This window comes from Sus scrofa, chromosome 2 (assembly GCF_054392235.1).
Source record: "Sus scrofa isolate SSC_HxYL_T2T_F1_AM1 chromosome 2, Sscrofa_HxYL_maternal_Yorkshire_Landrace_v2.0, whole genome shotgun sequence".
Lineage (NCBI taxonomy): Eukaryota > Metazoa > Chordata > Mammalia > Artiodactyla > Suidae > Sus > Sus scrofa.
Window position 1 is genome coordinate 83,242,016 of NC_139384.1, and position 15,538 is coordinate 83,257,553.

The 15,538-nt window shown below is 51.4% G+C and overlaps 1 protein-coding gene across 2 annotated transcripts in view; it reads left to right on the plus strand.

The window, feature by feature from the left end:
- Positions 1-15,538, plus strand: part of MLLT1 (MLLT1 super elongation complex subunit) — a 66,695-nt gene that overhangs the window by 5,524 nt on the left and 45,633 nt on the right. For both annotated transcript variants that reach the window (XM_021083992.2, XM_021083993.2), the window contains exons 2-3: positions 3,916-4,096; positions 10,576-10,658. In XM_021083992.2, the coding sequence (XP_020939651.1) occupies positions 3,916-4,096; positions 10,576-10,658 (264 nt within the window). The remainder of the gene's footprint in view (positions 1-3,915; positions 4,097-10,575; positions 10,659-15,538) is intronic.

A 15,538-nucleotide genomic window follows, 5' to 3' on the forward strand; every position in this document is an offset into this window, starting at 1 on the left:
AGCTTGAATGTCTTACTGAATCAGGGATTTCTAACATAGCGTCTCCAGATTTGTGTTATTCCACCATCTTTTCTTCTTAGAAGATCCCAGTACTGGGGGGAGACTTTCCTGAGTGCTCCGGCGTATGTGGTCATCGGCACCTGGGATCTGGGGGTGTTGAGGCCGAGTTGGCACCAGCCTCTGGGGCAGAGATACCTCCCTGGCAGAGCTTTGGGCATGGGCTGCCGGCTGCAGAGATTACCCATCGCGCTTCAGAACTTTCCTGTTTACTTTGGCCTCCGGAGCGTCTTTTTGGCGCTTCCATTTTCCCCCTCAGATGGAACTGTGGTCTTCCCTTCTTTCACAATCACTGCTCTGCCGCTTGCTCCGTGCCCTGGGTAGGAGCCCCACGTGATCAGAAATACCGGGAAGGCGGCCGAGGCTGGAGCAGGATTGTTACACTCCGGATTGGTGGACAGTAGACTCTGAGGGGACATCCCATCACCTTGGTGTTAGCTCTGTAAAGTCCCAGAAGTCGCTGGCCAGCGACATGTTGTGATTGTATGTATCTGGTTCCCCACCTGCAACCCTCCCCAAACCCTCAGTGCAGAAACAGTTCAAGAGAAAGGCTGTTTCTTAGCCACTCGTAAGTGAATGCGGTGATTATGGCCTATTCGAATCATGTAAATATCGTTGGGGTTTGTTTATCTTGAACGCTGTCCATAAGCAGCGCTCTGCGGATAGATGCTGGTGGTTGGTTGGAGCATGACTTGTTTATCCAGACATCCAGTCTTTTTCTCCAATTTTTGGTGGGATTTCTTCCCTCAGACGGGTCCATCTCCCCGCTCTGCCCTGCTGGCCACCATGGGCATCTCAGCCTCCCAGCCGCCCGGCTCTCCTGTCTCCCCTCCTCCACCCTTAGGTCCTCCCAATCCTCCCATCTCATTTCAGGCTCCTTTTCCAGCCACTCCCTCTTGTGCCTCCCAGCGGGCTTGTTTGTCTGTCTGTCCTTTCCGCCTTCAGCCTTGAGTGTACAGTTGCTGGGGTACTTTCACTCAGATGCTCTCTCCTCGACTCCATCATCTTTGTATAGTTGGCTGTTGTTTCTGTTGGGTCGCATACAAATACTCTCTCCGTATCCCCACTCCTCCTTCCAGTGGACTGGTCCTGGGGGTTCCTGCTCTTTTCCTGAAGAACCCCAAGGGGAATGTCACCCTGTGCCAGCATTGGGGAGCTCCTGCTGTGTTTTCACAGCTGACTCACTACCCACAGCCTCCTGCCAGCTCATCCATATATGTCAGGACCACCCTGTCCTTATCTGTCACTTAGGTCCTTCCTTCTCGGGGTGCACTGATCTGGGAAGCCCCTCTGGTTTAATCCAGTGTTGTTGATGCCTCGTGCAGCATGGTTCTAGAATAGAGTTAAAAGGACGGGTGGGAGGTGGCCCCGGGGAGTCAGCAGTATGTAGTCAGGAGCAGGCTGGGGATGAAGTGGCCCTGCCGAGTTGGTTGTGCATAGACTGCTGTGGGATCTGGTTGGTTTCCAGTGTGGTGATGGATCAGAAAGGGCCTGGTAGAGAGTGGCGCTTGAGTCAGGGCCAGTGGAATTTCAGTCAGCAGGGAAGTAAGTGTGTGTGGGGCACCCAGGCTGCAGGCTGGGAGTAAAGGTGGAGGTGTGGACATTCCTGGTGTGTATGGGGATGGCTGGTGTCCGATGGAACTGGGATGTGGGGGTTGTGTGTTTCCTGTGTGTTCTGAGTTCTCCGCCTCTAAGGCATGCCCCCCCCCCCCGACTTAGCAGCAGCTTCTCTGCATGTGAGCGCAGATGCAGGTGCACGGGGGACTTCATCTGGGAAGCTTGCATGCCCTGCAACATGCTCTCTGACTTAGGGTGAAGAAAAGGTGGTAAACCTGGAGCATCCCAGACTTGAGGAAGCACAGGTGGGGCTGTGGAGGTGTGCTGAGGGAGTGGTGAGCCAGCAATGGGCTCTGGTTGCCCTGCTTCCTGGCAGTGACTGAGCAGCCAGAGGAGTGGCAGGAGGGCCGGGTCTCTATGGGCTTTCAGAGCCCAGAGAAGAGGCAGGGGGGCGGGGGAGACAGGAGGGATGGGGCCAGTCCCTGGGATGCACCCAGAATGCACCCAGGATGCACACGGTCATTTGGTGACAAAAAGGGAGGAAAGTGCAGGAGGAGGTTTCTGGTCCTGGTCCTGGGTTGATGTGCCCTGAGGAGGAGTTCCCTTAAGGAAGTGTGGGATCCAGGCCATTGCCGTTATCTCAGCACTTAGGCACAAGTGTCCACTTGGCCTCTGCCTTCTATGTAACATTCTTGGTTTGGATACTAGGTGTCGGGCTATGTCTGTGCAAAGTCTAGGGAGAATTTTATGGACCAGGGTGGATGTGGACAGTAGGTCCCTGTGGGTGGTTTTGGCTAGCATCACTGGTGGGAGGACTTTTAAGTGTCTTGGCTGCTTGTTTGGTGGGATGGGGCTTGTGTGAGTGACCTCACATCTCAAGGGAGCGGCAGACACGTGCCTGAGGAAGGAAACTGGGCCATGGGGGTTGCGGGTCCACCTGCACCTGTCCCCAGTTGGCTTCACACCTGCCCCCCATTCTCACTGTGAACCATCATTCTGTTTTTAAAATAAAGCCAGCATTGTGCAGGTGACTCAGGTGACCCCAGGGGACTCTTCTCCAGGAAGCATTCTGTGGGACAACAGAAAATGAAAACACTGTAATCAAAGACCGGGGTGGGTTGGCCGGCGTGGCAGGATGGCAGAGTGGCTAAGGGGTGAATCTTCCTACGGCCGAGCCACCTCACATGTGCCACTTAGCTCACTCTGGAGCCTTAGTTTCCTCAGTCATAGAACAAGGTACAGCCCACCCTCCGTATCTGTGGGTTCCCTGTCCACAGGGAAATTGAAAATATTTGGGAAAAAAAATTCCAGAAAGTCCCAAAAAGCAGCACTTGAATTTGTCATGCCCCAGCAACTATTTCCATAGCACTTATGAGTATCTGCAACTATTTTCCTAGCGCTTACGTTGTACAAGGTATTAGAAGTAATCTAGAGGTTGGAGTTCCTGTCCTGGCTCAGTGGTTAATGAATCTGACTAGGAACCACGAGGTTGCGGGTTCGATCCCTGGCCTTACTCAGTGGGTTAAGGATGCGGCGTTGCCGTGAGCTGTGGTGTAGGGCGCAGAAGCGACTTGGATCCTGCTTTGCTGTGGTGTAGGCTGGTGGCTACAGCTCCAATTAGATCTCTAGCCTGGGAACCTCCATGTGGCGCGGGTGCGGCCCTAGAAAAGGCAAAAAGACCAAAAAAAAAAAAAAAAAAGGGACCTAGAGGGGCTTTAAAGCATGCGGGAAGGTGTATGTGGTTCTGTGTAAGCACTGTGCCGTTTTATGGTGCCGTTTTATGTAAGAGACTTGAGCAGCCATGGATGTTAGTGTCCTTGGATCCTGGAACCAAAGGGCGGCATAATTGCACCACAGTCACACTTTCATATTCCAGGAGAGCTTGCTGAGGATTGCTGCTCCAGACAGGGAGCCATTCCCATGAGCCACTGTAGAGCACGTGGGACAAACCATTAGCAAGAGGATCTCTGATAGTGGAGAATGCTGAGAAAGAGCGCCATGGGGGTGGGGTGGGGTGGGTGCTTTCAGATGGGGTGGTGACAGAAGGCTTCCCTGAGGCAGTCAAGGCTCGACCTCAGTGACGGGAAGGAGTGGGCCATGGGCGGTGGAGGAGAGCATCCAAGGCAGAGGGAGCTGCAGGAGCCCAGCCCCTGGGGCAGGGTAGGGAGGAGACTCGGGGACCCCCGTGAGCTTGCTGGGGAGAAGAGACGTGGAAAGCCAGTCCATAGGCCTGGTCCGTGAGCCTGCAGCCCTTACTTGGGGCTCTGCACTGACCCCGTGCCTGCCTTTCTCTCTGTCCAGTGCACTGTCCAGGTCAAGTTAGAGCTGGGACACCGCGCCCAATTGCGCAAGAAGCCCACCACGGAGGGGTTCACGCACGACTGGATGGTGTTCGTCCGCGGCCCCGAGCAGTGCGATATCCAGCACTTCGTGGAGAAGGTGGTCTTCCGGCTGCACGACAGCTTCCCCAAGCCCAAGCGCGGTGAGTGCCCCAGGCCTGGCCCACACCCGGCCCTTCCCTCTCCCTTCCCTGTGAGATGCCGGCCTGCACCCTGGGGTATGCGGTGAGAGCTTGCGGGCCCTGCTCTGACCCTGCAAAGGGCCTCTGCCCTCCCTTCTGCTTCCCCTTCAGCCGTGGGCCTCATCATAGGGAAATCCTGGTGGAGCTGATGACTGTGTCTTGTGTCATTACCTAGACTCAGCCCCTGAGGAGCATCCAGAGGAGGGAGCCTGTGGTTGTGGGTGGGAGGGGCAACTTAATGCCCACCCCTGAGTAAGCAGGAAATCGCTTCCTGGGCCCATGTTTGATGAGACATGCCATTCCAAGAACCACCACGTGTGGGGCAAAAAGCAGAAAAGGCACTCACCTCGCTGCTGCCTTCCCTCCTGGCCTCACCCCTCAGCCTGCCGTCTATGAAGCACCAGGTTACCTGCAGCCTGGTGTCTGATGGGGCGAGACGAGAACTCGCTGGTGTGAGTGTGTGGGAGTAGAGGACGCTTCTCAGGGAATTTGATGGGGACTTTGGAGTGAAGTTGGAGGCTGTCTTGTGAGCCCTGTGGGACCAGGGCCCTGCCTGCTGGTTGCCCCCATGTGAAGCCGGGCATGTCACAGGGGTCCATGATATATTTCTTGAATGGATGTGTTGATAAAGCAGGGAAGGGCTTATTCCTGGAAAAGGGCTTCAGGGCTGGGAGAGCCACTGCCAGGCTACCAACCCCTTCACCCGTCCAGGCGGACAGGGACGGGGCCAAGTCATGAGAGAATGTGCACGGCCTGTGGTCCAAGCAGGAGCCCATCCCAGGACCCACTGGGGGCCTGTGCCAGTACGGGTCTTCCTGTCTAGTGGGGAAATGACCTAAGTTACAGAAATAGAAACTTCTGGCTCAGCAGGGAAGGCCACTGTTTTTTGGCTTGTGGAAGTTCCTGGGCCAAGAATTGAACCTGTGCCATAGCAGCAACCCGAGCCACTGCAGTGACAATAGCAGATCATTATCCCGCTATACCATCCTCCTTTCTAAGCGCTGCATTTTGCAGCATCTGTCCTTGTGACTTCGAATGAGGGAGCTGGCCTACCTTCAGTTCTCCACAGAAGGCTCCCTCACCCTTTGGGGCCCTCCGGCTGCCAGTCTGACTCGTAGTTTCTTTGCTCAGTTCACCTGTACAGCTTTGTCTTCTTAGCCTTTTTCTGTTTTCTCTCCTTAGCACCATCTTCCGACGTTGTATACATTACTTACTTATCTCGTCCATCTCGCCCTCCCCCGAAGTGAGGGATTTGTGTCTAGTGGTAGAGTTTACGCTGTGTCCCGGGTGCTGAAAGGCTAGAGTAGGTGCTTGCTGAATCCTTGTCTAGTGAATGAATGGATTCTTCAGCACCGTCAACTTTGGCCAAGGTCTCCTGACTGTCCACTTAGAAAGAGAAAGGCAGGAGCACCCCGTCTTTACTCGAACCTTACACCCCTCCTTCTGGGAGCTACACTTGACATTGTAAAGGTTGTTCTGCTCCAGGCCTGGAGATTAAGCCTAGAAGCTGGCAGCTGGCAAAGGGCACTGACTGTATTGACTGTTTCCACTCTTGGCCCAGTTGGGATCCTCTCTGAACTCTGGGCCACTCCAGGAAGAAGGCTCAAGGTCATGTCAGGGTCATATGGGCTCTTTATCTCAACCTTGGTTGAAGTTTGGCCCTGTTTACTTGGCTGCATGTTTGGCCCTTGGCTTTGTGAACACCCTTTGCTTCTCCTCCCACCCTTTCGTCATTTGTCTTCATCAAAGATGCTTCGTCTTTCCTCCATCCTCTGCAACACCTCGTTTATTCAGTGGAGTTTTTTCCCCCTTTGGATGTTTCATTCTGGTCTCTTCCACCCCTGATCAGAACTGGCTCCTCTCGAGGCTGCCTCTTTAGCCATCAGTCTGGGACTTTACTTTTCTCCTGGGGGGATTTACTGTCTTCTTACCCTATGTTTTGGTTTATCTTCCTGTTTTACTGGAGTCGTTCCTCAAGAAGTATCCCAAGAGATTAATTACTGAAGCAATTTCCTCAGAAAGGCGTGTGGGGAATAAACTCTGACTCCTGGTGTGTTTGAAGTATCATTCTTCTCTTCCCACACTTGAGGGGAAGGTTAGTTGGATATGGTGTCCTAGTTTGAGAATTACTCTCACTTAGAGCTTTGAAAGTGTTTCTTCACTCTCTTCTGGAAAGTCTGATTCTACTGGGTTCTCGTTCTGTTGTGGGTGGCCTGTCTTAGAATTATCCCCCGCCTCCCCCAGAAGGATTTAGATGTTTTAATGACATTGTTTCTGGGGTCTTTTTTGTTTGTTTCTTTATCATATTGGACATTGAGTGTCCTTTGTTTCAGCGTCAGACAGTTTTCTTCCATTTCTTGGGCAGTTTCTTTCCATCTGATTTCTGTTTTCTCTTTCTTAGGTTGTTCATTACATAACTTCTCTATGCTTTACTGTTTTCATCTGTAAAATGAGAACAAATTGCATCTGTTTCATAAGGTCGTTAGGAGGATTAAGTGAGTTAAATGTATAAAGTGCTGAGAATACTGCCTGGCGCATAGTAGGTGCTTTATAGATAGTAGCTACTGTTGACATTTATTAACCTGCTGATTTTTTTTTTGCATCTCTCACCCTTTTATTTTTTTCCTTTTTTAAAATTATAGTTGATTTACAATGTTCTGTCAATTTCTGCTGTACATCATCACCTTTTATTTTTTTATTTTTTATTTCTTTGTGTTTTGATTTTTCAGGGCAGTACCTGCGGCACATGGAAGCTCTCAGGTTAGGGGTTGACTCGGAGCTACAGCTGCTGGCCTACCCCACAGCCACAGCAACTCGGGATCCAAGCCACTTCTGTGACCTACACCATAGCTCATGGCAACGCTGGATCCTTAACCCACTGAGCAAGGCCAGGAAACAAACCTACATCCTCATGGATACTAGTTGTGTTAACCACTGAGCCACAATGGGAACTCCCATCATCACCCTTTAAAAAAATGTCTTTTTGCTCTACATTCTGGAAGATTTTCTTGGCTTTGTTTTTTGGTCTTTCCGTTGAATTAAAAAACTGTAAGTACTCTATTTGTAATATCTAAGAAGCCTTTCTTACTAGTTTTCCTTTTTAAAAGTATCTTGTTTTCGGAGTTACGCTCAGTTGTTAACAGAACCGACTAGTACCCATGAGGATGCGGGTTTGATCCCTGACCTCGCTCAGTAGGTTAAGGGCCTGGTGTTGCTGTGAGCTGTGGTGTAGGTTGCAGATGTGGCTTGGATCCCAAGTTGCTGTGGCTACAGCTACAGGTCCTATTGGACCCCTAGCCTGGGAACCTCCGTATGCCATGGGTGTGGCACTAAAAAGACCAAAAAAAATAAAAGAAGTTCCTGGTGTGGTGCAGTGGGTTAAGGATTCAGCTTTGCTGTAGCTGTGGCATAGGTCACAGCTGTGGCTCAAATTCAGTCCCTGGCTCAGGAACTTCCATACGTCGTGATTGTGGCCAAAAGAAAAGAAAAAAAAAGTATCTTATTTTCATTTGTTGGGCATGTCCTAGATCTGAGGACAGTGACTTTTTTATTTTTCCTTTTCCTCAAGTTCTCTTGTGGTCCCCAAAGTATTCCTGTTTCTTTGGCCTCTTTCCTCCAGGTGGGAGCTCCTACCAAGTGCTCTGTTTAGGTGGGGTGGGGCTGTTTGCCAGTGGGCTTCTGGTTAGCACGGTGGGCCCCCAATTTCCTGAATGAGGAGGGCTTGACTCGGGGTCCAGTTTTCATGCTGTGAGCTTTACCCTTTTCCAGACAGTTGACTCTCCTCTCGAGATGTAGAGCCATCTGGATTTCTTCCAGGAAACGAGAAGCTGCCTGTGCTGGGCTACGAGAGGATGGCGGGAGGGATCCCCAGGGCTGTTGTTTTAATTACAGCTTCTCTGTTTGCCTTTTTTTTTTTTTTTTTAATTACTGCTTTACTGAGCTATTAGTCCCACGTGATAAAGTTCACCCTTACTGTGCCCAGTGTGTTCATAAAGTTGTGCAACCATCACCACTCTTGTTCCAGAATGTTTCCATCAGCCCACGAAAGACCCCTTGCCACCGTTAGTCGCTCTCCCTTCCTCCCTTCTCCTCTCCCAGCCCCAGCCTCCATGGGGCACCTGCCTGCCTTGTGGTGCCTGTGCCACATTCTGGGCTGCAGCTTCTTCTTATTTCCTTGCCCAGCATGCTCTCACCAGCTTTCTGCCTTCTAGAAATTTCTTGACTTCTCACATCACCTCCCTCCCACTGTGTCTTTCAGCTTTATTTTGTATCATATTGGCCTCACTTTGCTTTCTGAGGGCCCTCAGGTAGGCTGGCGGGATGGTGCATGTGCTGGTCTCCTTTGTCTGGAAGCCTGTGTTCTGCCCCCTCCCCCACGCCATCTCTGACAGGTCGAGATGTGTTTCAGCCCCAGAGTGCCCATTGTGTGATAGGCCTTTGGAGAGAGATTGAGAAACACGCAGTAGGGTCCATTTCCTGAAGGGGTTTGTAAATTTCAAGAACAGATGTGACACATGTGCTTGGGAAGATAACTGCCCTCAGCAGAAGTAGGTGACCTGGAGGCCAGAGGCCTAGGGAAGCCAGGTCTGTCCTTGCTGGAGGGGGCCCTGATGTGGGCCCCCTGGGTTGCGGGGGAGGAGATGGGCACAGGGGTAGAGCGTGCAGCCAAGTCCTCGGTCCCCCCTTGCCTGTGCCTCTCACTCGTCCCTCTTCCGTTGGCAGATGAGAACAGGCTGCCCTTATGCTCTGCTTCCACTCCTCTTCTTGGATGCAGATTAGTTCAGCCAGTATTCAGGTGCCTGGCCCAGGGCTGACACAGCAGGTAGGGCAGACTGCAGGCACTCACATCGGTGGGTTGGGCAAAGTGTTTACGCAGTCAGAGAGGCCCCCTTCTCTCATTCTGCTCAGAGAGGATCGAGAGACGGGTTGGGGATCTGGCATTGTCACTGTTATAGCTTTGTTACTGCTATGGTACACATTCAATCCCTGGCCCAAGAACTTCCGCATACTGCAGGTACAGCCAAAAAAAAAAAAAAAAAAAAGTCATGTTTAATAATGTGCCGTGTACTGTTTTCTAGCAATTTCTGGCCCACTTAAGAATTAGAGTACATGGGCTTCCTGTCATGGCTCAGTGGAAACAAATCCGACTAGGAACCATGAGATTGCGGGTTCAATCCCTGGCCTTGTTCAGTGGGTTAAGGATCCAGCCTTGTCGTGAGCTGTGGTGTAGGTCACAGATGCGGCTCGAATCCCGTGTTGCCGTGGCTGTGGTGTAGGCTGAAGGCTATAGCTCCGACTGGACCCCTAGCCTGGGAACCTCCATATGCCGTGGGAGTGGCCCAGGAAATGGTAAAAAAGACAAAAAAAAAAGAATCAGTACAGACATATGTGTATAAAGGTTTTAACAGTTGGCAGGATTTTTTTCCTCACTCCCAGTAGTGGTTGCTTTTGGAGAGGGAGGGGTGGAGGACAAGGGGGATTTGATCTGTACTGTTTTTTTTTTTTTTTTGCTTTTTAGGGCCACACCCAGCATGTGGAAGGAAGTTCCCAGGCTAGGGGTCAAATCGGAGCTAGAGCTGCCAGCCTACGCCACAGCCACAGCAATGCCAGATTCTTAACCCACTGAGCAAAGCCAGGGATCCAACCCGCATCCTCATGGATACTAGGCAGGCTCGTTACCACTGAGCCACAACAGGAACTTCCAGTCTGCACTGTTATGACTTTTTTCTTAAAAGTGGGAGAACATTTTCACGTTACTTGCATAATAACAGCCACATGTCAAAACATTGACAATTCATCCTGGAGGGTGAGATTGTGGGAGATTATTTTACTTGTACTTCACTGTTTACTAGTCTCTTTCCCTTCCTTCCTCCCTCATCTCTTTTTCTCCCTCCCTCCCTTTCTTCCTTCCATCCATCCATCCATATTCAGGGTTAATGAGTCTCTATTCTCGTCACCCTGGAAATGCTTTTTTTTAGGTGCTAAAGGCGAGTCCCAGCTGAGAGCAGGGCATCTAAGTCTACTGGCCTCCAAGTTCCTGGCCTAAGCTGGCCTCAGTTGAGGTGTTTGGTGGGTGATGGAAGGAAGTGGACACAGCAGAGCAGAGTGCCCTGCTGGGAGACCAGGGTGCCCCAAGCTTGAAACTGAGCTGCACTCGCTGCACTGAGTTGGTTGAATTTGTGGGACCCGTGGCCAGCTCTGGCTGCTTTGCCTTAGCTGGGGCTGTTCCCCTTCCCGCTCTCCCACCATGGCGTGGTGGGGTCATCTTTCTTCTGCTCCGTTCCTCCTGTCCCCCATGACCCCATCAATGTGGAGTGGGGCATGGGGTTTCCCCTCCCAGGGGAGCTGGCCTCCTGGAAGCCCTGCTGAGCCCAGACAGGAGGTGCAGGGCATGTGCTTACTGTTGTCAGTAGCTGATGGTGCTTTCCCTTTCTTTTCAGTGTGCAAGGAGCCCCCCTACAAGGTGGAGGAGTCGGGTTATGCTGGCTTCATCATGCCCATTGAGGTGTACTTTAAAAACAAGGTAGGATCCCGGGTAGCAGCAGGGTGGACACACAGCTCTCACAAGGGCTGTGGGACAGCGGTGCCGGGGTGATGGGTTGGGAGTTGGCACCTGTCTGTAGCAAAGACTCCTTGTCATTGGTACTCCTGTGGGCCTAGCAGTGAGGCTGTGGCGGTGGCTGGGGGAGTGCCGGGCTAGGCCTTGTCCGTGGTCCTGAGAGTGGTCCCCGATTCAGCTGCTACCTGCCGCAGCAGGGCCGCAGTCTGTGGACAGTCCTAGAGGGGTGGTCACCTTGAGGGGGGAGAGGAGAAATCTGTACGTCACCTCAGCATCCAGCAGAGGCTGGATGCATCTTTTGAACAGAAGCTTTGCTGACCTTGGGGGAGTGTTCAGTGTTGCTGAACGAGAAAAGCAGGTTTTACATCTATTATTTATAGGAAAAATGAATTATATACCTGAAAGGCATTAACAAAGGTATTTTGGGTGGTAGGGTCACCAGGGGTCTATTTTATTCGTTTCCATATGTATTCTCCATAAACATTTACAATAAAGGTGATAGAAATAGTCTTCGTCCTTTCATGCTGTTATAACAAAATCCCACAGGCTGGGCAGCTCACAATAGAAATTGTTTGCTCAGAGTTTTGGGGACTGGAAGTCCAGATCAGGTTCTGGTGAGGCCAGGTGAGGGCCAACTTTGTGGTCACCGACTTTCTGGCTGTGCCCTCATGTGGTGGAAGCGGCCAGTCTCCGTGGACTCCCTCTTTGTGGAAGTGCTAATCCCATTCCTGAGGGTGCTGTTCTCATGCCCTAAGTGCCTCCCAGCACCGTCAACACAGGAACTAGCGTGGACACAGTCAGACCATAGCTTTCTTTTAAGCCCAATTACTAACATCAAACAATTGTCCTCCTGGCATTCTGCCTCTGCTGCTTCTCAGGGTGCTTCCAGGAGGCCAGTGATGACCTCTCCTGGCTCCATATGGCTTGGATGGGTGCTTCTCTGCAAGTCCACGTAGACTGGCTGCGGGCAGCTCTGCTGTCTTTCAGAAAGGACACCTCCCCGAGAGGCCCTAGGGTGCCACCGCTCACTTAATGAGTTCCTTATTTATGCCTGGGCTCTGAGAACCCAGCAAGGGCCTCTGGGGGTGGAGCTCAGGTGTGTGGGCCCCCTGGTTGGTGGATGACATTTCAGCAGGTGTGGCTCAGTGGGATTTGGCTGCAGGGCTTGCTGGGTCATCCCAAAACTTTCCTGGCATAGAAGCCGCAGAGTCTGCTGCTGAGAGGGGGCGAGCATGTGGAGACGGGGAGCCAGTGGGGGGCGAGTCCCCAGCAGGCGTGCACCCGCCTCTCCTGCTCCCGTGGGAGGCTGTGTAAATTGTGATTGCAGCCCCTTGGCAGCTGGGGAGACAGAGTCCATCTGGAGGAAGCTCTCAGCTGCGGGTGCGTGGGTGTCTGCTTCGGGGTGGGGTGGGGGCAGCACTGGGGCCCGTTCTCAGGACAAGTGTGCTGCATCCTGTTATTGGAATCCTCAGTTCCCGGTGGTGGTGCTTATTACTCAGGACGAGCCCCGGAGAACGGTGCTCACCCCCATCTCGATGAAGGAGTGTCTGGCTGCCTGGTCCTGTGGCCAGGGCTGCACAGTGACAGGCAGAGCTCGGGTTCCAACCAGCAGCATGTGTATTCACGTGCGTACCCATGGCTTCAACACCCTTGACAGGCATGACCCAGAACGACAGCCATTCCTGAATTCTGGTGTTTGCCTACTTCTGGGTAACAGTGACAGTGTTGTTTCGTGTATCACATTCTTCTGCAAATGTTGTCTAAGTAAATGTGGGCCTGTAGAGGTTTGTAAAGGTCAGATGGGGGTGCAAAAGTGAGTACGGGATTTTTGCAAAGGCAGCTTCTGCAGGCGTTGGGGTACTATTAGAACAGGGCCGTCGTGAGTGTGCCTGCTGGTAACTTCCACCCTGATGTCGCAAGGGCCGTGGTGGGTTTTAGCCTCTCCTTACTGCTCCGCTGCCGGTGAGCTGAGCTGATGTTTGCTGTGGTGAGAAAGGGAAGCAGCTGTGGACTTGCCACTTCTCTGGGGCCCAAAGGATGGGTTCCTGGTCGAATCTGCCTCTCACGCTGTTGGGAAGATGGGGAGAGATGGAAGGTAAAGCACGTGGCCTGGTACCTGGCACATAGTAGGTGCTTCATCCATGTGGTGTCACTGCTGAGGCGGTGTAGCCTTGGCCCAGTTGGCCTGGGTGAGTGGGGCGCATGCAGCACGCAGCCTCTGAGGCCTTCGGGCCCAAGGAGTTGAGGATCCAGAGATGGAGGAAGATGCTGCTTGGCCTCTGGACAGTGGGTAGATCTGCACCCAGAGCAGAAGGGATGCTGTCTCAGACATGAGGCATTTGTTGTGTGAGCGTGAGGCATTTCAGCCACACTGACCGCAGGTGTGGCCTCACTGTAAAATGAAGAAATTCTCTTCTTCATGATGTTTGGTGCAAGAACTTATCCAAGGCTACATTTCATTTGACTTGCGAGTAGGATGTTCTTTTACAGATAAACCGCTCCTTTCCCTAAGGGAAAAAAAGCAGGTTGAGGGTGCGTTGGTCTGATTGTAAAAGCAACCTCTGCCTGTCATCGAGTGGTTCCTACTCATACCACTTCCGTCCTTCCCAACACCGTGCCTCCTGCTCTGAGTCTCCAGACATGCTGGAGTGGTCAACAGTTCAATGCACTTCTGACATAGGCTGCTCGAATAGGGCTCAGGTGCACAGGGCTGTCCTCAGCTCAGACAACAGTCACAATCTGTACCTCCTTTGCTCCTGATGGACTGGTTCTAACTTGGGGTTCCCACAACCTCCTCAGGTGCCCTGATATGCTAGGACAGCTCACAAAACTGATGACCATTTTTTTCCTGTTACCAGTTTAGTGTCAGGAATACAATTTAGGAATAGCCAGGTGGGAGAGATATGAGGTGCCGAGTTTCTGTGGCCTCTTCTTCCACACACCGCCTTCCCAGGACTTCCGTGCTCACCTGCCCTAAAGCTCCCCCAACCCCGTGTTTGGGGGTTTTGCTTTGTTATGTAGGCATGATTCAGTCATTGGCCATTGCTTTTTCTTTTTCTTTTCTCATCTTTTTTTTTTTTTTGCTTTTTAGGGTCACACTCGCAGCATATGGAGGTTCCCAGGCTAGGGGTCGAATCGGAGCTATAGCTGCCAACCTACACCACAGCCACAGCAACGCTGGATCCTTAACCCTCTGAGCAAGGCCAGGGATCAAACCCACATCCTCATGGTTCCTAGTTGGATTCATTTCTGCTGCGCCACGACGGGAACTCCAGCCTTTGCTGATCAACAAAGTCTCCAGCCCTCCCCCTCCCCTGAGGTTGGAGGTTAAGAGTGGGGATGAAAGTTCCGAGCTTCCTATCAAGACTTTGGTCTTTCTGGGGACCATTCCCATCCTGAGGCCACCTAGAGGCTCACCATGAGCTGCCTTGTTAGAACAAAAGATGAGTCTGTCACCCCCATTGCTCAGGAAATGCCAAGGCCAGGAACTGGGGACAAAAGCCAAGTATCTTTCTGTGATAGCACAATTGTAAAATAAAATTTTTATTGAGGTGAAGGAATATGTACAATTAGACATTTTAAAGTGTACAATTCAGTGGCATTTGGTGCATTCATAATGTTATGCAGCCACTGCCTCTCTAGTTTCAAGTTTTTCTTCTCCCCATTTCTCCCGGCCCCCCCATCTTTTGGCAACCTCTGTCTGTATATTTGCCTGTTCTGGACATTTCATATAAAAGGAGTCATATAACATGTGACCTTCTATGTCTGGCTTCTTTCAGCGTAATGTTTTCAAGGTTCATCCAAGTCACAGCATGTGTCATGCTTGATTCCTTTTTATGGCTGCATGATCTTTTCCACTGTATGGAGATAAACACACACACACATACAGTTGATTCTTGATACTCAAGATAGGTAAGTTCTGGGAGTTCCCGTCGTGGCGCAGTGGTTAACGAATCCGACTAGGAACCATGAGGTTGCGGGTTCGGTCCCTGCCCTTGCTCAGTGGGTTAACGATCCGGCGTTGCCGTGAGCTGTGGTGTAGGTTGCAGACGCGGCTCGGATCCCGCGTTGCTGTGGCTCTGGCGTAGGCTGGTGGCTACAGCTCCGATTAGACCCCTAGCCTGGGAACCTCCATATGCCGCAGGAGCGGCCCAAGAAATAGCAACAACAACAACAACAGCAAAAGACAAAAGACAAAAAAAAAAAAAAAAAAAAAAGATAGGTAAGTTCTGTCAAGTCACCACAAACATTGAATTAGTGCAAACCGAACCATTGTTACAAGGAGGCTAAAGGGTTAAGTTCCTGTGAACCTCTGGTCACATTTTTGTCAACTGATTCATGACTTTGTTTTATGGGTCCTTCTGTTTGAAGGCTCCATATTTATTGTACATCATTGCTTCATTAACATTGAACTCACAGCCAATGCTTATCTAATAGACATGTTTTCTTTGTAAGGTACATCACACCCTTCCTGGGCTTAGGGACCCTAGACAGCACTTCAGCACCATGCTTAGGGCCATTTCAGATAGCAAAAGCACAGAAAGTTGGTTAAAAATGGCACTAAACACACCGTGAGAAGGATGCTTGTTTAGTGTGAGGACTGTTTAATGTGCCACAGCAGCTGGGCATGAGAGTGTCGGCAACAGGGTGCATGTCTGTGAATGGATGGGAAAGCGAGTACTGACTGGGGTTTTGTAAGTATACTTTAGTGAGTAGATGAATGTGGAAACATGGAATGCAAGAATAGGGAAGATCCACTGTACCAGTTTGTGTATCCCTACATCTTTTGGTAGACATCTGGGCTGTTTCTGCCTACTTGCTGCTGTGAATCATGCTGCTCTGCG